Raw genomic sequence first — 21,276 nt, 5'->3', positions numbered from 1 at the left:
CTGGGAGGGCCGAGTTGTTTAGTGCTGTGTGCACTGCATCTGGAGCACCTTTGGAAAGTCCAGATATACCAAGTTCTGCTATAAGCAGAAACACAGAGACCATCTATGAACCTAGCAGGGACCTTTGTGTCACAGAAATACATTGCTGCTCAGCAGAACGGTGAAAAAGTTCACTTGCCCTGCCCCAGCCCTACAAGGGCTGTTATGTTGCACTGAGGTGAGGCAAGACCGTACTGTGACAGAGCAGTTGCTTTGCTAAATTAGAGCTAACGAGGAACCAGTTACAGTCCCTTTTGTTCCCCCTCTGGCCCTCATCAAATTTATGCTGTATTCTCCAACCTGGAGTAACAGAAGCACAGCAGATTTGGGCACCCAGCCTCAGCCCACAGCTCCCCACTGCTGCCCTCCCTGGGGAAGAATGTCCTGGGTCAGATGCTAACCACTGCCCCGAGAGGTTCCTCTCACAGGTGCTACTCTCTTACCTCGGGTTCATTCCAAACGCTGAGAAAGCTGAAGTTTTTTGTTTTTGTTTTTTTTTTAAAGTATCCTGCAGCAAGACAAAAGGACTTGACAGCTCCTGTGCAAGAAAGTAAGACCATACTGGCCTAAAGCCTGCTCTTCTCAGGGAGTTACCAACAGGCAGATTACAACAATCGTTTTCCAAATTATAGTAACCAACTGCATTTTCTGTGAAGATGGTCTTGGATTCCAATAAATAAAAAAAGTTAGTGTTTTTTCCCTCCCTCCTTTTTTCTTCTTCCTTCCCATTTTTCTAAGAACTCACTATTGTCTTGTATGCTTGCTTTGAACCAGTGACCGTGTACAAGTCATCCCAGTGAAGCCTTGTGGTACTCCCTGCATGCACTTGCTGTTGGCCAAAAGGCTTCAGTTCTTCATGCACTCAGAAGACTCTACTGTTTCTTCTATTCTGAGGTCTAAATCGCCACAGATCATTGGAAACTTTCTGTCCATTGCCAGTGGCCTTTGGATCAGGTGCTCAAGCTTTTACTCAGCTGAAGCCTTTCCCCTGAAGAGAACTTTTCTGGAAAGCTAACATCTGATGGCCCTACCCATGAACTCACAAATTAAATCTGACCTGATGCAAATCTAATGAGGCAAATAAAATAGGCTGATTTTCTCTAACCACTCAATTTTTTTTCTGTTCAAAAGAGGTTTCTTATGTTTTATCAAGAAATCAAATCCTTTTGAGATCTCTTTTGAAATCAGTTTTGTCATGACTTTCTGCAGCAGCTTAATTAGGAATTTTGGCTAAAAACATCTGAGGAAAACAGAGACCTTGATTCTATCTTGCTTGCTGATGCAGTTCACTGCAAATCTGAAATTCTGAAATGCTTTTGGATTAGTTAGTGGCATGTTTTTTCTCTTGGTCAGTCTTCTATTTTACTCCTTAAATATTCAGCCTTAATTACAACTCTCTTGGTTTGGTTTTGGGTTGGTTTTTTTCCAGTGAAATCTAAATTTAGCATTTAAATGTTTAACTTATCCTTCCTAGAGAATTAATGGAGAGAAAGTTTTGCACTCAACTCTTTCTTCAGCAGGCTTTTCAAATCGGTAAGGCTATTCTCTTTTTGTGACAGAAGCAGCAAAGTCAGTCATGGTACATGTTTGTTTCAATCCTCCCTGCCACATTGTTAACAGAGTCTGATTTCTCTCAGCTATTGGGTACATGCTTTCAGTTCAGCATTTTATTTCCACTATGATTCTGCCAAACTCAACAGCAGACTCCTGCAATAGCTGTTCGGTGCCTCTGGTCTAGATTGAGAAGTTTATCTTTTATTGATGTTCTGCATGACTGATACGCCAGACCTGGTAAGCAAACAGGAACTGGTACATCCTAGAAGCTGTCCTTTTTCTCTAATACATAAGGGTGTTTCTTAGTTACAACAGTGTGAAGGTTAACACAAATAACAGAACAACTGGTAATCCTAAAATCTGAAAAATTCTAATCTGTCCCAGCCACGTAGTCCTGCTGCTGTTTTACACTGGTTCTGACATTTCTTGGATTTTTTTTAGCCATTTTAGCTCCTTAATTACATGACAGGATATTTTTTTTCCCAATGCGCTATGAGAGGACACATTTTGATCTAGAGCAACTCAAAGAAAGGTTATCCTGGCCACACTGCTGAGGGTCAAGCTAGATGGTACCTGAAGGACTTAGTCCTTTAACACTTCCCTGTGGGGGCTATGTAAACAGTATGGATGAACTTGTCTTTTCAGAGTGTCTTTTACCTGCTTATCAGTTTCAGTTTGGAGGATCAACCACTCAGCACAATATATGCATTACAGGAATGTACTGAAGGTGCTGTAGTGTTTACATAACTCTAGGAGGGAAGTGGAAAGAATTATCTGCTACAGGTAGAAAGAGGAGCAAAATCTGCAGTGTATTAATGGTTAAAGGAATTATCTTATAGCTCCTTGGATGAAATGAGACCCTTTTCACCGTCCATGAGTAAAATGCATTTGCCCTACCACGTAAGGACTTCACAGTATAACAAATCACTGTTTTAAGGAAAATCATGGAAATTTCACATAGCAACATCGTAATGGGTGAATGGGTACCACTTTCCCAGTGCTAAATGTTTCCATCATTACTTTCAGACAGCTCCAGCAATCTCTGCTTTGGTTCTCATTTACCTGAGTATATTCCCATTGCCTCACCAGATATGGGAAGAGTCATCAGCCCATCACACCTCTGTGTGTGCCTACCTACACCACACCCACCTCCTCTCTTTGGCTTTCTCCCAGTCACTGGCAGCATGTGTTTCAGCTGATACGGGTGCCTGGGACTCCTGCTAGCAGAAGTTATGTCCGTGGCAGGTAGATCGAAGCTTGCCAACCAGTAGCTGCGTGGCTGTATTTAGACCATTACCAAGCCAAAAGTACTTGCTTGCTGAGAGCCAGAGTAGGTTGGCTCAGAGACAGCTGCTCCTGTACCACATAACTTCTTACAGGTGCCAGTATAGAGACAGGGGGAGGAAGTCTACCTACCTCTGTCGTGTACCTCTAGCAGGTCTGTACTTGCCCTCTCCTCTTCTGAAACAATTTTGTAACTACAATTTTGGAAATTCCACAGGAGGAAATGCACAGATAGGAAAATGCCACAATAGTTTCCTTGTAGATTTCTCCTCAGGAAATCCCCCACTCCTTACTTACAGGTGAGAGCATAGCCCCCTTCACCTCCACATTTTCCAGCTTTTTGAGGGTGAGGGAACCAGGATGGCCACACTTGTCACTCTGTCCTTCCTCTGTCTTGCTTACTTGCAGCCTGTTTGCAATGCAACTGTTTTACAAGACTTCTGAAGCCAGCAGAGGGTTTTTTTAAAGGGGTTTCCCATGCCACAGAGTGTGAGTACAGGTGAACTCCTTAAGTGTCATTGGGGTAGGGAGAAGATGAAGGATGGAGAAGGAGAGGGAATGGTTTGTGACACGATTTCCCTGTGTTGTCTCTGTAAAAAGTTCTCTGCAAAGCCCTGCTTGTTAGTGTAGAGCAACTGAGCCCTTTCCATAGGAGCTGGTAGCTAGGTATTGGTCAAAAATCCTATTAGAATTATAGGCCATTAGTGGAATATAACACACAAATTTCTCAGATTTCCTCTTCCTCCATTGACAAGACAGAACAATAGCCTTAATGGGATAAGGTGTCCTCCCCGTACATCAAATTGACATTGAGGAAGGGCCTTGCCAGAGGGCTGCTCTGTGCTAGCTGAAGAGACGTGTTGGGAGCATGTCTGTGTGATCCACAGCAGATCAGGTCATTTGGCTGTGCAGTATCAGGAGCAATGTATGAGGCCACGGAGCAGAAATAAGTCTACATGGAACAGCGTAAATGCATGATGTATTTCGGGGGGGGGGGGGGGGGGGGGGGGACACACCAACTACGGAGAACTGAAAAGAAGGGGCCTTATCCTCAGAATGGGAGGCTTAATACGTCTGTCTTAAGTCATACAGCAAAGCAGCCATCCAAATGACCGTATCTAAGCTCAAAGTTCCTTATGCATTAGGGAAGGTGTACATGAACTGAAGAATTAAAGGATTACAGTTATGTGAGTAAGCACCTTCTGTGAAATACAGGAACAGAAGAAGGGAAGAAAAAACCCTCAGTAACACTAACAAAAGCACATTCAAACACCACTATTCCCAGACAAATCAGCTTTCCAAGAGAATGAATAATCAGATGTGAAAATCCTGAATGAGATACGACTATGGCTTGTAGCCATGTCCTTTGGGATTTTCAAAATAAAACAAAGAGCAAAATCCTGAAATGAAACCTCAGTGTTACTCATATCACGTGCCCAAAAGCAGAGCAGTCTCTAAACATCTGAGCACTGGGAAGCTGCTGAAGTGCAAGAGCAACCAAATTCAAGTTTGTTGTGGATGGGGTGACAAATAGAAGGCTAACATCCTGATCTGCAGTCTGATTCTCCTAAATAAGGTCATACACTTTCTGTCTGTGTGCGAACCCCAGAGCTGGCAGGGAAGCACTTCTGACATCCTTGTGCTCTCAACACCTGAACTTCCCGTCAGCTACCAGCATCCTGTTTCTGTTACAGTCAGATCTGATTAGCACAGGCCAGATGGCATTATTTGATGAGCCAGTATACAGTGAGTAAGCCTTTCTACAGAAATCAAGGCTCTTGACTAGTCCTAGGAGGGAGAATACCTGTTGTGCCAGCCTGATACATGCACATTCTAGTCCTGCTTTTGTTGCCGCTACAATCAATAGCAAAACTCCCAGCTTCAGTAGAGATTCGTGGAAGTATTCAGTTCTTGAAAAGTTTTCCTTTTCATACTTTTCATACTCATGGAAGATGGTTGCCTTAGGTATATGGATGGTCTTGCCCTTTCACTGCATTTCACAAACAAACATGAGAGTCCTGAGGTGGTGGTTATATTTACCAAGAGAAAAAAAAAAAAAAACCCACACCCACCCACCCCAATAGTCTAGTAGCCAGAGCACTTGCTTTCAAACAGATTCAGTGCTGGGAGAGGATTTGGTTTAAGTCCTTGTTGCCTCCCTCAGAGGCGAAGGTCCTGCACTACGCAGGCTTTTGTGGAGGAGGGAAAGGCACCTTGGTCTGTGGGACAGCTATACAAACATCTCTCTGGGCTGAGCAGAAGAGTAGGCGAGGTCCGCAACCTGCTGCTTCAATTGTTCCCTGCACCTGAGAAATCCTCTGATTTAGTCATTGCTCCAGAATTATTTCTGGATTTTAGTTATTCACTGTTAAATCCTTATTCCTTCTCCTATGCACACTTAGATCTCCAGGTGCTTAATTCCTTTTCCTAGACTTGCTCCTGCTTGATCAGCTTCATTTCCTAAAGTGGCTGAAGCAGAGGTCACAGCCTGGAGTATTTCCAAAGCAGGACTACTGCTTGCAAGTCTAGGCTCCAACTTGATCATGCGAGGATATTTCTTTATTTAAGCTTACAGTAAAATTAATAAAACTGGACCAGATCTGGAATATTGACTGACTCATCCTCCTCAAACTTCTGAATACTGGACTATACAGAGCAGAAACCCTGAATTGTTTTGTAAAGCAGAAACTGAGTTCAGTGATGATTGTTCCCCTCCTCCACCATTAAGTGGATAGATGGTGTTCCCCTCCTCCATCATCAATAACAGTAATTGTTGTTTGATGATGCTCTTCTCACCTTCTCAGCCTTTAATTTCCTGGAGGATCACATCTGACCAGCAGATGTAGAGGACTGTGACTGTGAGGTATATTCTGTAACTGCAGTGGTTCTGGTGTCGTTGTTTTATAGTAAAATGTGTCGTTTGTTGTACACCGTGAACAAAACAGGCCACTGGCTGTTCTGTTTACATTTGTCAGCATAATTTCTCTTTAAAATTATATCAACAGCAAACAGCATTACCAGTTGTAATTTAGCTGCTTTAGTAGTCACCAAGAGGAGATAATGTTTATGCCAGCTTTTTCATGGCAGGTCAATTATTTTGTTAGCACAGGCAACAGTATATTTGTATTGTGCAACTTTTCCTAGGAACTGCACTGTGCTGGAAGACAGGATGTCATGGGAAGCAGGATGGACTTGAATTAAAAGGAAGGGGTTTGTTTTTCTTGTGTTTGGGTGCCAGTGCCTGTTGAGCTAGAGTGACATACTGTACAATCCGTGCTTCTTATTGTGCAACTAAGCACAAGGAAGACCTGCAAGAGATTAAAGTAAAAGCAAGCAGACTGTAGTTACTCTTATTTTGAGTTTAGTTTCTTTTCCCTTAATTTGTTTTGGCATGGTGACAGGTGGTCTCCACAGGTCAAACCTCTAGATTCTGAAACAGTCTTGCAAGGTGCTGTTTTACAAAACTTTGTGAGCTGCAGTTGGCCAAAGCTGTCCTAATCTAAATGTATAAGTGGCCACCTAACCCAATGGACAGTATTTAATTTCAGCCACTTCTGTATGTTTTATAACTAGTGAGGCCAAGCTACTTTCATAATCTGCCTGCTACATAAAGACTTTATGACTCAGACTGGAGGAGTTTCATAAATACTTTGCTCATGGTTATTTAAAAAGACAGTCTTATGAAGGTGTTTAATAGGTGTGACTCCCCCCCTCCTTTTTTTCTCTACGATCAGCACATTATCTTAATTGTGCAGTTAATGTGGATTAAGCTTGAATGAAAGAGAATGCATTCATTTTGGCTCAAGTACTAGGGGCTGTTAAAACTGACCTGCAATAAGTTCAAACCTTAAAGTTTTGGACCAACAGTAGTGTAATTTGTAAAAGCGATTAATTAAGTGGCTTCTCCAAGTTCTCAATAAGGGCTCAGGCTTTCACCACTGTCAGTGAAATCAACAGTTTTAGGACTATGCTGGATTATGTAATATCTGAATCTTGGAGTAAAAACCTGTAAACTATTTGTATAATTGTTCTGCACTTGGGACTCTTTTTTTTTGTAACAGAGATTACAGCTGGCAAGAGAACTTGTGAGAACCACCCGTATGCCCTTTCAGCTGTTATTATCTCTGTGCAATTCTTTCAAAACTCAGCTTGTATTTTCTCTGGCTCTTTTGAATGCATTACCTCCTTCCAAAATTCCACAGTCTTCCAGGATGCTTTCCTCTGACATGCCATGGTCTTCCCAGATGTCACACAGAATTTTCCATTAGAGAGAAAACATTTTCTCTCCAGGTTAGTTTTGAGCTCAGTTCTGCTAACTTCACCAGAGATTGATTTAGGCCCTGTAAGAAACCCTGAAGACCACTGGCCATTACTTAAAACTGGCATTTGCTTCAAGCTGGCCCTGCAGTGATTTTTTTTGTTCCACCGATGGCCAGCATTCTAGCTAATAGAGTTACACATGCACTCATAAATTCACTCAAAGCCTTTTTATACCAGCTTGGAGTGTGCCTATGGGTTGTGTTTGGCATTTATATGCAATTGCCTTTAGGCTTCAGCTGGGCTTGTATACAATATTAACAGAAAACAGTTTGTATACAGAGTACCTACAGCAGACTGTATACAGCAGTCAGCTTTGCCTTTCACCTGGATCAAAAGCTCAGGTCTGGCAGATGAACAATGGTATTTTAAATTTCAAACAGTTGGAAGAGATTATTCTTCCCCAGTAGAAATGTCACTGCTAAAACCTATCTATCTGGGCTTCCACTCCCAAAAAATATTTTGTACTGATGTGAAATGTGCTGCATTTTAAAATCATCGTCTTCTTACAACTGTATTGAAATTACAAAGGCAGTAAGATACGTAGTAGAGCAAGGAAAAAATAATATGGATGGCTGAGAAAGGCAGCCCTGGACAGTGTAGTCCTCACTTTACATTTAGTACACAGACACAGCCTTACCTGTACTCTTCACTGGTGTCTTTTAACTATTTCAGTATCTGTGATTGAAGCTGTTATTGCATTGACCTTGGCAATGAGCTTGTGTATGGTTTTACATGCAGTGCATAAATTACACATAGCAGGAGGAAAGATTACATAGGTTTTATTAGTTCCAAAGCATAATAAAAAGATACACGGTACAGGTTGTGCAGTTCAGATGGACGGCTTCTTCCTCATTAGGCATATTTGTTTTAGAAGTACATATAAAATACTCAGATATTTGAGAAAATAATCAGCAAATACTTCTTGATACCTAGGTCTTGTACTTTTACTCCCCAGAGTTAAAGGGTCTTCCTAAATACGTGTGTATTCCAATAAATCTTCCAGGACTAGAGCATGATACCTGTTGTACAGGTAAGGGAATGAAGGCATCGGGAGGCTTATGGACTCAGAGTTTGTATCAACAGACTTTTATCCTACTATCAGAAAGATGCAGAATTTGTTGTGGTTTCAGCAGGACAGCTGTAAAAGGACTAGAAAGAGAATAGGCCATAATGAACTAAATTTATTGATTTAAAAAAAAAAAATAAATTAAAAAATCTCTTTACTAAGTACCATTACTGAAACACTTGCAGTGTTGCCTAATGGTCCAAAACAAGATGATACACTTCCCGTTGTGTGCTGTAAAAAATCAGTCTAAATTATCCATGCAATTAAAAGCTAGGGGGAGATTACAAGGTAAAGTAGTGTGATGTATAGAATAATTTGTTGGCAGAATCCAGAATGAAACTAAGGGTTCCTGATGCCTTGGAAAGGGCTCTGTCCCTGAGTCTGAGGTGTAATGCTTCACTCAAACTATTTATGAATAGATATTTTGTACAAACTATATAACACAAAGTTCCAGAATCATAGGGCAGGAGATGGCTTCCTTGTTTGGAGTTCAGAGTCCTAAGCCTCATTTCAGCAGCAGTTCACCCAAAGGCTGAATTTCTGTTCTTTCCTATTTTCTTTTCCTGTCCCAAGTACTTCTGTGGCTGACTGGAGCATCCTTTGTGCCTTAAAGCTTCAGTAGGCCCTGGTATTTCACACTCCTCACTCTCTGCTTTTAAAACAAAACTCTCTGTTCTCCTTTATTTTCATTTAGACTCCAGAGAAAATCCCTCTGACCAGTATGTACATGGCTTCTATTCATAAAATTTAAGGCCAGAGTGGCAAGTGGGCCACTCATTTGACTTTGTGTATTAGAAGATATCAAGTGCTCCCAGTGTATTCTGTGCTAAGCTTAAAGTCCTCAGAACTGTGTGTCCCTGGCAGAAAGCTGAAGACATTTGAAGTCTCCCCAGTGCTTGAGACCTTTCCAACTGCAACACACCAATTAGGTGAAATAGTCTTATTTAATTCCTAAGGACAAATGACACTGCAGCCTGTTGAAAAAGACATCCCTTAATAACATCCCTTAATTGCCAATCAGACCTGGACTCCCATCATGTCAGTCTGGCCCTAAAGACAAACAGGCTAGCTGAGAAGGTCATCTGCACCACCCCATGAGAGAGTCTGGCTTCTCAGGCTTTAGAGTAAGACGTAGAAACCCAAGAATCACAGTCCCTGTGTGTAAATACTCGTATCATCTGTGAGCCACCCTCTAGACTCCTGCTGCTTCAGCTATTCGCTCCATGCTTTTGACGGTGAGTTGATGAATGATAGGAGCAGATGTACACATATGGGTTGTTGGAATTGTATACAAACCCAGTGTACAACAGCACACTGAAAGCCGTAAAACAGTTTGTGCATAAGGCTTGAGATGCTTTAGACAGCACTGCCCTCTGGGCCAGTAATGAATCCCCTGTAAGGTCTAAGATTTTTCTCATTGCAGCCTTCTTTTACTGAATGGAAATGTAAAGGAATCATTTGGCATAACTGAAAAATTATAAGAACAATATTGGTTGTAAATGCCATTGTGCACCTAGACCTTTGTCATTAATGTCCACAGAGCATAAAACTACAGCAAACTCACACTGAACTGCAGGCTGGTCATATGCTTTTTGAACACAGTTCAGCTAGTCACTAGCTTTTTCTGTGCAGCAACAGTAATGAGAAAACCTACAGCAGCCAGAAACTCTTGTATGGAAATTACATTACCAAATATGCAGGGCTGAGAACACTGGAACTGGAATTATTACCTTTAAGAAAGGCATCATCTGCTTTGCATACAATTACACAAATACAGTACATGCCAAATGCCTATAGATGATAGGTACATGATATGTTGCAGAGGTGTGGACTACAAGAGTGTAGCTTGTGTTCTCAGCTGCTGTGCTGTTATACTGTCTTGTCTGAGAAAAGCTTCTGTTGGCTGCCAGTTTTACGAAGACACCTGACAAGTGTTTTCTCCTCTTCCTACAAAACCATAATTCTTCCTGCTTTTCCATTTTTGCTGGTTTTCCAAAACAAAAACTCACACGTGGTACATTTAGTCACAAGACAGTGGTAGATTTATCATTAATTACAAAATTATTGACTAACTGCTAGATTAGGTAAAGATGACCCCTTTACTTGAAAGGGAAATTGCTATCTCATGGCTGGAAAAGGCTTGAAGTACTGAACTGAAGTTTCAGTTTGTCTTCAACAGAAAGCAGCTGCTATGTAATACTTGTAAAGCTTTTATGGCTCACTTCATTTTACTTTGTGTAGCTGGCCTTGATGGGAACCAGGGAGAAACCTGGCAAAGGGTTCACACAGTGTCTTCTAGGCACCTAATTTACAGATCTAATTGCCACCTGGCAGTTAGGCATCTGTCTCTGAAAGCTTTTGATTTGCACCTAAGTCAGCTGTTTAAAGTAGCCGGTGTGAACAACTTACCTGGTGAGAGCAAAGGGGAGTGTAAGGGGGGCAGAAACCCTAAAGTAATCTCTGAAGCATTTGTCAAAACTATTTCTGAACAGGTTGTGTATGTAGAATATGTACTAGGTTTTATCTGTGGAGAGCTAAGAAAGTAGCTAGTAGCCTTACTCCTTGTGTAGCATGTATATTTCCCAAATTCATCCTAGTGATATTGTTACAGATCATACCTACCCTACTTCAATCCCATGAGTCTATAGGAGATACCGATTCCATCTCCACATTTCTCTAGATTGCTTGAACAGTGATGGTATATGGGCAGGTCGAGAAATAACCAAATGAGACTATTTCAGCAAGTGTTACGAAATCTGTAAGCCTTAGTCAAGTCCATGTTGTAGCGTTTTTGGAAGAGTATTTTATGTTCATTTCTGTTTTCAGTGCTCTGTCTGGAAGCCAGAAGTTGTTCAGATCCCAGAGAGAATACCTAAAATCTCAGCCTGAAAGTTCAATTTGACTCAAATTCCAGTAATAAGTAGCTTCTGCTGTAGGGAAGTTGATTTGGGGAAAGTTTGGTTAGGGTGAAAATGTAACATGGTTATCAGTTTCAGTTTGAAGGGTACAGGGGAGACTTGCAAGAGTGTGCAGAGCTGGAAGGAATGGGCGCAGGAAATTGCACACAGTCTTATACACACTTTCAGTATCAAAACTGAACAGCATAGATATAGTCTCACGTCACCCTCAACATGTGAGTTAGCTGGGGCTCTATCAAGTAAGAAATCTTTGTGAAGCAACCATAGCTCTTAGATTTAATTTTAAAAAGATACTTACTGTTATTTAATAATATTATCGATAGAAAAGTTGATCTTTCTTGGAAATTGATTTCACTGGAGCTAAGATTCCACTCCAGATGTTTGTATGTTCTGATATGATAAACCTGTGATTGAATATGATTAATATTTTTATTTTTCCCACAACATTTGTAAATGTTGCGACTAGAGTAGATATACCAAGATAAATAATGGGTCCACAGCATCTTCCATATCTGTTTGCATTCACACTGTGTCTTGCAAAGTGTCCTACAGTTCAGGATCCATAGAATGGTACCAGTGCTGGGAACTCCTCCGCACGCCCGTGACTTCATGGCAGTCCCGTGCTAGTGCTACCTCCTGTTAGTGCCTGTTAGACCACTACCGTGAAAGCACCTTATTTTCAGTTTAAACTTTGTGAAAGATGGGAGTGGTGAAATTATCTAAGACAAAGGTAACTGTATTCAGAGGCTTCCTTTACAGTGACAATGTATTCATCTGCCAGTACCCTGGTAACTTTTCACTCTTATCTTGACTTAACCTGGGAGCACTGGAACAAAATTAGAGGATGACTTTATAGCTACGTAGAATGTACAGAGTTTGAGATTTGATCCCACTTGTGCCTTCCTTCTCAAGCTATCTCCCTATCCCCCATTCTCTGTTTTTGCTGACACCACCACTAAATGTCCCAGCGTTCACCATAGTAAAGCCACTCTTTAGTACTATCTCCTCTGAAAATTTGCCGATTATTTTTCTGACTTTTTCTTGGTTGCTGCTAAGTTCATTCTTCTCCTTTCTCATTATTAACCTGTTCACCTATGTACATTAGGTGTCTTGACTATCGAAGTCATTGATCTCTTTTCTGCTACTTAAAGTCTGCAAGAGTATCAGAAGGCCACTTAGCAGTGGAATAAGGAAGGGCCAAATTGATTGTTTTTTTAACAGAGCCAAGATGTCCATTTATACTGTGAAAAGCAACTAAAACAGCACAGAAACTCCAAGCAATTTGATGGCATCTAAATAAAAGCCTTATCCTACTTACCTGTCCAGCTGGGTGCATCTTCCCAGGTATTTTGTCTGTGTGGCCTGCACATCTTATTTTAGTATGGTAGTTACAGTTTCTTCACTACCTGCATTCCAGCTGCCTGAGATAGGAAGAAACTTGATTTGTTAACAGCTTCAAATTCCTCTCCTTTCCCAATGTGCTCGACTAAGACTGATGATCGAGGCTTTCCTCTTTCCAATCTTGTTACCAAGCTCAGTAGGTCCTAACTCCAGCTAGTCCAGACTAGCTTACCTTACATAAAAGAAGCTAACCTTGTACCGGTCCTGTTCTGTCAGGTAAGGAGAAAAAATGTCCCATCATCTACTTTAGGACTTTATTTCCTCTCCACCTGCAGTCATGCCATGCTGCTATTGTAATCCCAAAAGGAAAGAGAACTGTGACCCAGAGGACACATTGATGATGGAAAAAGGTAAGTTGCATTGCGATGCAGCCAGTGTCTTGAATGGTGGGAGAGCACATGGAGGAACACAGTAAATTCTTTAGTGCTTGACATCCTTCAGTTTGGACGTCTGCCTAAAAACTCCACTAAGTTTAATTACACATAACTGGCTTTGATAATGTTCACTTATGCAGCAGGCATAACTATGCGCTTTGCAGGAATAACTTCTGCACTGCTGAAAATGCCTGGTGAAACTTCTGAGGCCTTTTTTTATATACAGAAAGTCAAACCAGATGAATGTACTGGTATCTTCTCACCTTCTTTATATATATATAATTTTTTAAAAAATTTTTTTTTTTTTACAGCACGCAAAGATGCTGTAAAATATAAGGGGCTTTGTGGAACTAATGTCCCACCGATGATCACTAGATCTGATCTACAAGTTGCATTAAGCTAACACCGAGCCCATGCAGGACTGTAAGTGCACAGCTGCCTGGGTCAGAGTGCCCTCTCAGGCATCCTGGTGCCGTTTGGGATCTGCCCGTGGAATATCTCAATGTAAACCTGAGCATGTTTTGGCCCATCACATTCAGTATAGACAACTACAGGCTGTAGAATTCAGAACCATGTGTAAACGAGGATACTGTTAAGATTAAACCAAATAAGCCTTTCCTGTAACACAAATAGAACTAAAAAGGAACTAATTATGTTGGGAAGAAAGAAGCATATAATGAATATTTTTACAGAAGAAGTGATAAGTGTTTGGCAATAGTTAAGTGTGTAAGAAGCCTTTGATTAATAACATACTAATCATGTAAAGGAAGATCCCCTTTTTCACCACTCAATCAGAACTTTACTTCCACAGCCGTGTCTGGAGGGATTATGCACACTTACAAGCACAGCACAGTGGCCAGTGGATCTTATTCAGCAAAAAAACGAGCAGATCTTCACAGTTGCTTTATTTAAGTTAGCATTTCAGATAACAGAAGAAAAAACCCAAACTCTTTTACCAGAGATGAACCTTTGTGCTCACGGGCAGAAGCAGGCCAGGCGGTAGTGATTGAGAGAGGAAACAGAACTCTTCAAGACTGATGGCTGGATTTATCATTCTTCTACATGGCTGGGAGTTACAAAAAAAATATACCTATAACTGAGAGTAAAATGACAACAGAAAGGTGATCCTACTTTGCCTTGCTAATATTATGAAGAGGAGCACAATGAGGGAAGCTGACCAAATGTGGCTTATGGCACAGTTAGTTACTTGCTTTATTCTGTTTGGATGCTATTTATCCTCACAATATCTGTGCTGCTCAATAGCTTAAGACTACAGGGTAATTCCTTTGCTATGCACGAGCATAATTTCTGTCATTCTTGCCCCCAGTAACCACATCCAAAGCATGTCACTGAGGTCTAGACAGGGGAAAAATACTTTTTGCACGTGGCTAACTCACCTGTCAGTCAGTTTATATTCTGACTCTTTGATCTTTGCTGCTCTGCTGTACCTGAGAAGTGGGTACAAGTTAGGATGGGTGGGAGAAGTTGGGCTTTTCTTTACACTCTCTGCTGGCCTGTGTTTCTGTTATTCCATGGTAACCCAACAAGCAGATTTGACCCAGGTGTAGCAAATGTGGCTGCTATGTTGGGAAACAGCTGAGGAGGAAAACGTCAGATACAGTGACAGGATCCGAGTACTATGCACAAGACAAGTCAGTAGCAATGAAGTCTTGAATGGCACTTCTTGGCAATAGGGAGAAACATCCTGGAAACCTACTGCACATGCAGTTAGCTTACACTTTGCACAGAAAGCAATCTAGAGTCTGAATTAAGTCACTGCTACATGGTCTTTGTCTCAAAGCTGGATTTAATGAATAAATGTATTGCTCACAGCTGTCAGCACCATGAATGGAGGGATGCAAGGAGAGCCAGGGACTTAATGACATCCTAGCACAACAGAGAGGGCTGACACTGGATCTGAAGGAGAAGGTTCAGGAGGTGGATACACTGGTCAATACAGGATTAAGTACAAGCTGGATGAAGAGTATTGATGGCTAGATATGGTCAATGTGTTCCGCTAGGGGACACTTTTTTCTTGGCTGTTGAAAATAGCATCAGTGCTGACTGTAGCTGAAGCCTCACTTCTTGTAAATGATTTCAATCATAACAGAATTAGTGTGACCACAGCTTCACAGTGGGTAAGGTTATACTTGTCATTCATGAGGCTCCTACTGAACATTCAATAACTCTTCATGGCTAAATTAACCAGGTTCTCTGAACACCTGCGGTTCTATTGATTAGCTCTGTTTGTTAGCAAGTGTTTTACAGCTGCAGCATGGTATGTAAATTAACCTACTCTGAAAGCAAAGTGAAGAAGCCTCTGTTTTGCTGCCTGTACCGTCACAGGATCATTGCACTGGAGCTGGGCTGGGTGGCCCGTGTCCCAGCAAAACCTTACTGCACAGTTCCCACCCTGCTGCTCTCTGTGAGACAGAGACACCCGAGGCCTGTGGGTGACACAGCCATGCTGTGTGCTGTTGGCCCCAGCTGCACCACCACCACTACCCCAGCTAAATACTGCAGTCTCTTCAGAAAATGTGGTTTTGCTCTGCTCTTGAGCATGGCTCAAATTCTCCACAGTCCTTTACCAGATTGACTGTTTACTTCACTTTCCAGCCACAGCCAGGAGTGAAAAGGTCAGAGGAAAGATCTGGGCAAGAGGGGGAGGGACTGGAAACACCACCCTTCATGTATTTAGTAGGAAGAATTAAAATCACTGCACTGTTATGTGTTTCCATTGCTTTAGGTGCAGAATACAGCAAATTCCTTATTTGACCTTGCTGGTACTTTATTACACAGAGGATGAGAGATTTGACAGCTGGAATTACTACAGAAATCTTCAGGAGACTCTTGCTATGCCCTTTAGATGTGACAGTCCTTAAAGCAGTCCACGCAGCTCAGCAGGCATTTCAGAGAGCCCTTCATTAGCTTGTACAGAGCACAAGTCAGAGTGACATGAACACACACACTGTTAGGATTTCTTAGTTGCTTTGGAGCAACCTGCACATACCTGCCAGGAAAAGCATCTGCCTGGCCACTGTATTGTATGCTGGGGAAAGGGAGAGAAAGAGAGAGGGGAAGAAGAACAAGGCAAGTGAAAAGATATGTAGTTTAAAAATACAAGCCAGCTTTGTCTCCTCTTTCCTCAAGAGACAAATCTGACCTTCTTGTCCTTATTTATAGTTTTGATTTTTTTTCTGAGCTATCCCACATTTGCATTTCATATTAAAGACGAAATGAAGGGACTTGGGCACTTTGCGTTGGAGGATATGGATCATTTCTGCTAAACTTACTCTAAAGCAGTAAAAGGGAGAGACAAAGAAAGCAGGTTTGTGTCTGCTAGGAAGAAAATGAAATGGGCTCAATCCTTATGCTTTTCATTCCATGCCTCTCAGTGGGAAGCCCCTTACTGTGTATCTAGGTGTAGTTCTGTTTGGTTTTATCAGGGGCAGCATAGAACCTTCTAAGCTACATTGTGCTTGTCCTAACACTCATGCTGTCATGGGGACACTCATTTATATAGCAAGGCAAGAGTCATTAGCTTGGGGCCTGAAGGGTTAAAAAATACTACAGTGTGGGACTGGGAAAAAAGGCAAAGAAAGGGATAACAATCTCTGCTGACAGCAAACCAGTCTGGCAGCCTTCACCCTACAAAGACTGCCCCCCTGCTCCACTTCCAAGTTAACTTCTTAAAGCTATTCACATTCAGGCAGTCGTTTTGCTCTGCTCTCCTACTGCTGCATAGCACCTCAGCATTCACTTACTCAATTTATATCCTTGCAGCTGCTGTGGGAAAATACATAATTCAGCAACTAACTCCAGCTTTAGAATTAAGCAGAAATGCTGTCTGCTAATCTTAGCCAGGGATGGCTGACAAGGGAATGGGAGACTGATAGGCAGAACCAATCCAAAAATACTTTTAGGGAAGCAGCACAGTTACATGATACTGCCTGTATATTCTCTTTCCCTTTTCACAATGTCCAATGCGCTGTGAGTGATCCTTAGTCATGTTTGAGGAGAAAACCTATTTATTCCAAAGAAACATCAATGATGTGAGAGCTGATTTTGTAAAGCAAATGGTATTAAAAAAATTATTCAGTAAGGAACACTATAAAGCAAGTACTCAGTGTTTCCTAGAAGTGGCTTTAGCTTTAAAAGGAATGTGAATTACAATAGAGGGAGAGACCTTTTATCTTCCAAACTCTACAGATGACTTCATTTACTGCTTGCAGTTACTGTAAGCACCATAGATCTGTGCTGATAGAGTACATTTCTGTGAAAGACTCTCTGCCTTCTTTGAAGTGATTCAGTTCAGCTGGTTTTCTAAGTCAGCTTTTCATGGATTTCAGGAAATGCTTGGGGGAGGGGAGAATCACTTTAACATAATGCAGGTGATATTTTGCCAAATTGGGCATCTCCGGTCATTCACAGTTACATCTTTATGGGGCACTGATTTCACATTTTATGAGCAGATAGAAACCCAGTGCTGCCTTCACCAATAACCTACCAATAGTATTACAAAACAGTCTAATGTATTTCAACTTTCTCTGAATGTGGGTTAGCCACTAGAAATTACAGCTGCAAATCTATAGGCTTATCCTCTCTGGATCCTGTCATAGATTCTTTTAAAACATCAGGTCTGTGCTCTGTAGATCACCAGGAATTGAAGACAAACACTTTTTTGAAGTCTGAAGGTGTCTGCACCTTTGCCATTTTGTGTATGCCCATTTGAAGGGAGAACTAAGCTATCCTTCCCCCAATGCATCATAATGCTACAGTGTGAACTTTTGAAGCGTGTGTTTCTGGACAGTTTTGTTTTTCGCCCACCTATGTTCACCTGGTTTGGTTATGTCAGACAGCAACCTCTTCTTGCTCAGAGCCTTGTAGCTTTTAACAGAAATAAGGCAAGCCAGAGTTGGTGCAATGAGCTCAGCCAAGGGTTCAATTCACTCTTCAAACTGACAACTGCACCACTGTAGTCTTAACACACCGTTCCTGCTCTTGTGAATTTAGGGGAGAGCTACATTCCTGGGCAGATTCATCCTGAGTACATTTTCTATTCATTTGCATCTTTCTGTGTTAAGACTTTTTGGGGCGGGAATCCACTGTCTGCTGGACTATCACTAAAACAAGCTAGTTCTTGTAAGGCAAAGAGCAGGACCACATGGAGACCTGTCTGCACTTATGCACCCAATTAGCAGTTAACAGTTTGTCAGCAGCAGAGGTACCTAAACCTTTAAAACTAAAAAAAAAAAAAAAAAGATACTTCTTTTAAAAACTTCCACAATAAAGTTTATTATGTTAATGTCATCAAAAATATTATAAAATAATAAAATATTCTGCTTGGCAGAAAAATTATGCCAGGGTTTTAAAACCCCAGGTTTGTGCAAACAGTTTTTGTAAACATAAGAAGTCAAGTGTTCAAGTTCCATTCCAAAATACAGTAAATTGCTACAAAAATAAGTTTGCTCACTGTCAAACATGTTGAAAAACCCAGGAAGCTGGATTTCTTTACACATCTCTCACATGTCCCTATACAGTTAATGCTGTACTTATATCTGAAATGGGAAGGATTTCAGATAGTCCTTTAGAACAGGATTGAGAGGGATATGATTTAAGTTCTCTCTTCCAAAAGTCTTCACAATGCTTTTCCGGCAGAGCTCCTGCAAGGGCTGCACGCGGACTTTGCGCAGGGGGGTAACCAGTACCTTCCTCGGTGAGCTTAGGTAATGTTCCAGCAGCTTAAAGAGACAGTCAAAAGTCTCTTTGCTGCCATCCAGGCTGAAACGCCCAGTCTGAAAGTTTATCCGGATGCTGGTGGGCCCAGACGCAGTCTTAACACTGATGGCAAAGAAGCAATTCTTTTGGGTGCTGTCCCTGATGAGGAAGGTGCCCTCGGGCTCAGGCTTCAGCTTCTCGTGGGCAGCACTGACAGTCAGAGGTCCCCAGTAGAATCCACAGGCATCCAGCAGGCTGCTTGCTCGAGTGATGCTACTAAAATCCGCTTGCGAGCGAAAGGTTCTGAAGTGCGTGTTGCTCTGTGCCTGCACAGCGCTGGGCCGGCCTCGAGCCTGCGAACGCTCCCGTGCTGGAGGGTCAAGTAGACGTCTCGGGTCTGCTGCAACTGCATTATCTGCTGACACCTTGCTGTGCGCTACCATCCTACAGCCTAGACCAGCGGATGCGGTCTTCCATAGCGTCAGTGGCTACGGCAGGGCAGCTTTCCAGCAGCTATTCTGAAATGCCAAAGAGAGACACAATGTGAAATCCTCAGAGAAAAGCTGCTGCAATCTCTGAATGACCAAGTCTTCCATTCATATGCCTCCCACCCATTATAAAATAATAAAATATTCATTTGCCAATTTACACTGGGCAAACAACTGCTGCCTTCTGACAAGATTAGCAGCCTATCACTACAGCAAAGTCCAAAGCCCCAAAAATATTTAGCAGCGATCATTAACAGCTACAGAGGACAACACTGTTTCCCTGCTGTGAGCCCACAGCAGCATATCAGAGCCTAGAGCCAAGTCAAATGACAGGGCTGTCTCAACGAGAAGTTATCTTGTGTATGCTCCGTCAGATTCTCAAGTTTTTAGGGAACAAAGCGAGGTGGTTTTACAACCAAGTTACAGATTTCTCTGTACCTCCCTCCTTCCCTTCCCCAATCCCAGCTGCAACACCAGATCTCAAGGCATCATCATCATTTGGTGCATCGCGTGAGAAAGTAGGTGAAGTAGATGTAAACTCTGCAGCTGGGTATGTCCTGGGATAACTCGGGAAGGGGGTGAGGTGAATAGGTGCCATAGCGTGACCGAAGCTAAGGTGGAAGGGTAGCCTGTATCGCTGCCAATTTACACAGCGATCCTAAAACTACTTTCCTCTCTCCCGTTAACCTGAGGCTCAGCCATAAAAGCAAATTTCCCATTCCCCCAACTTTCCCTCGGGACAGCAATGCTACAACCTCACTAGCTTACACAAATCAACCTCTATGAACCCTCGAAGCATTACTCCTCAGTCTCTCTCTCTCTCTTTTTTGTATTACATGCACTTTAAGTGGCCCAATCTAAATTGCTTCCTATTGATATATCTTTCAGCATGAGGGACTAAATTCATCCCTCGTGTTACTTCAAAGGAATTAGCAGTGCTGCACCAGGAATGAGTTTGGCCTGAAATGTCTGCCTCTGACAGTGTGGTTCAATACATCTCCGCTGGCTGCCTTGACCTTACTGGCAAGCATAGATTTTAGGATTTATCCCTATAGTCAGATATAGATCTGCAGAAGCAGCTTGTTGAGAAACCTTGAAGTATTCTCAGAAATGAATCCCTCGGCCATCTTACGGTTCAGGGTAACATGCTAATGAGGACTTCAAAGAAAGTACGCAGCTGGATTCCTGTCTGTGCTAATTTAACAACTTGATGTTTGGTTTCATTTAGGTCACATCGCCGCCTGAAACAGCACAGGGGGTTGTAAAATCCGTATGCTGGCAAATAAGAGGCTGAAAGTAGCGATGGGCTTTCTTTACACAGCAGAAGGAAACTGATGTCAGTTTTTCCAATTACTGGGCCAGGATTATCGCTCGGTATTTAAAGTTCATAAAAATTAAGTTTCAGGGCACGCCGGTGAGAAGTAACCACCGAGCCCAAGAACCGACAGGCACGGGGCAGAAGCCGAACACTGCCGGGGGGAGCCTGCGGCGCCGCGCCGGAGGGCGGCGAGCACGCAGGGGGCACGGCAGCCCCCGAGCCCCAGAGCCGCCGGCGGCCGCCACGCGGTGCGCGGCTCCTGCAGAGCCCGGGGGGTCCCGGCGGCTCCGGCGGCTGCCGCGCAGCGGGGGGAGCGGCGCCGCGTAACGGCCGCGGCGGGTGGCGTGCTGGGCTGTCCCGCCGCCCCGTCCCGGGCACGGCCGCCGCGCCAGAGCCAAAACATAACGAACAAGCCCACGCGAGGCAGCCCCCCGCGCAGCCTGCCCTCCCGCCGCGCAGACCCCTTACCTTCGCCCGGCGCGCCGCGGGCGGGGGCCGTCCCCGGGGCGCGCAGCATACGCGCGAGCTGCGCACAGGGGCGCGCCGGGGCCGGCGGCGCGGCGGCTGGTGCTGGCTGGCGGTGGCTAGTGCTGGCCGCGGCGGGCGGCTGGGCATCCTCCGCGGGGGCCCTGCCTGGCGCCGCAGCGAGCCGGGGCTCCCGCGGGGCGGGCGGGCGGCACCTCCAGCGCTCTGGGCCCGCGCATCGCCGCTGCTTTCTATTTAACGCGGCGGCGGCGCTTTTCAGCCGGCGGCTCCTCCCCTGCCTTCTCCGAAAACACGTGGCCGCCGCTTCACT

General features: G+C 43.2%; 1 protein-coding gene across 1 annotated transcript; it reads right to left on the bottom strand.

The window, feature by feature from the left end:
• Positions 1–18,235: 18,235 nt before the first annotated feature.
• SOCS1 (suppressor of cytokine signaling 1) lies at positions 18,236–21,179 on the bottom strand. The gene is made up of 2 exons (XM_056338790.1): positions 20,949–21,179; positions 18,236–19,192 (listed from the first exon to the last, which is right to left on the bottom strand). Exon 2 carries the CDS (start codon positions 19,115–19,117, stop codon positions 18,509–18,511), a length of 609 nt encoding a protein of 202 aa, XP_056194765.1. The 5' UTR covers positions 19,118–19,192; positions 20,949–21,179; the 3' UTR covers positions 18,236–18,508.
• Positions 21,180–21,276: the final 97 nt, after the last annotated feature.

This window comes from Falco biarmicus, chromosome 4 (genome assembly GCF_023638135.1).
Source record: "Falco biarmicus isolate bFalBia1 chromosome 4, bFalBia1.pri, whole genome shotgun sequence".
Classification (NCBI taxonomy): domain Eukaryota; kingdom Metazoa; phylum Chordata; class Aves; order Falconiformes; family Falconidae; genus Falco; species Falco biarmicus.
Note: the sequence above shows the minus strand (reverse complement) of the source record. Positions and strands in the feature narration are given on the sequence as shown.

Bases quoted from the DNA above. Each gene is read 5' to 3' on its own strand.
- SOCS1 (XM_056338790.1), bottom strand. From the start codon at position 19,117: ATGGTAGCGCACAGCAAGGTGTCAGCAGATAATGCAGTTGCAGCAGAC.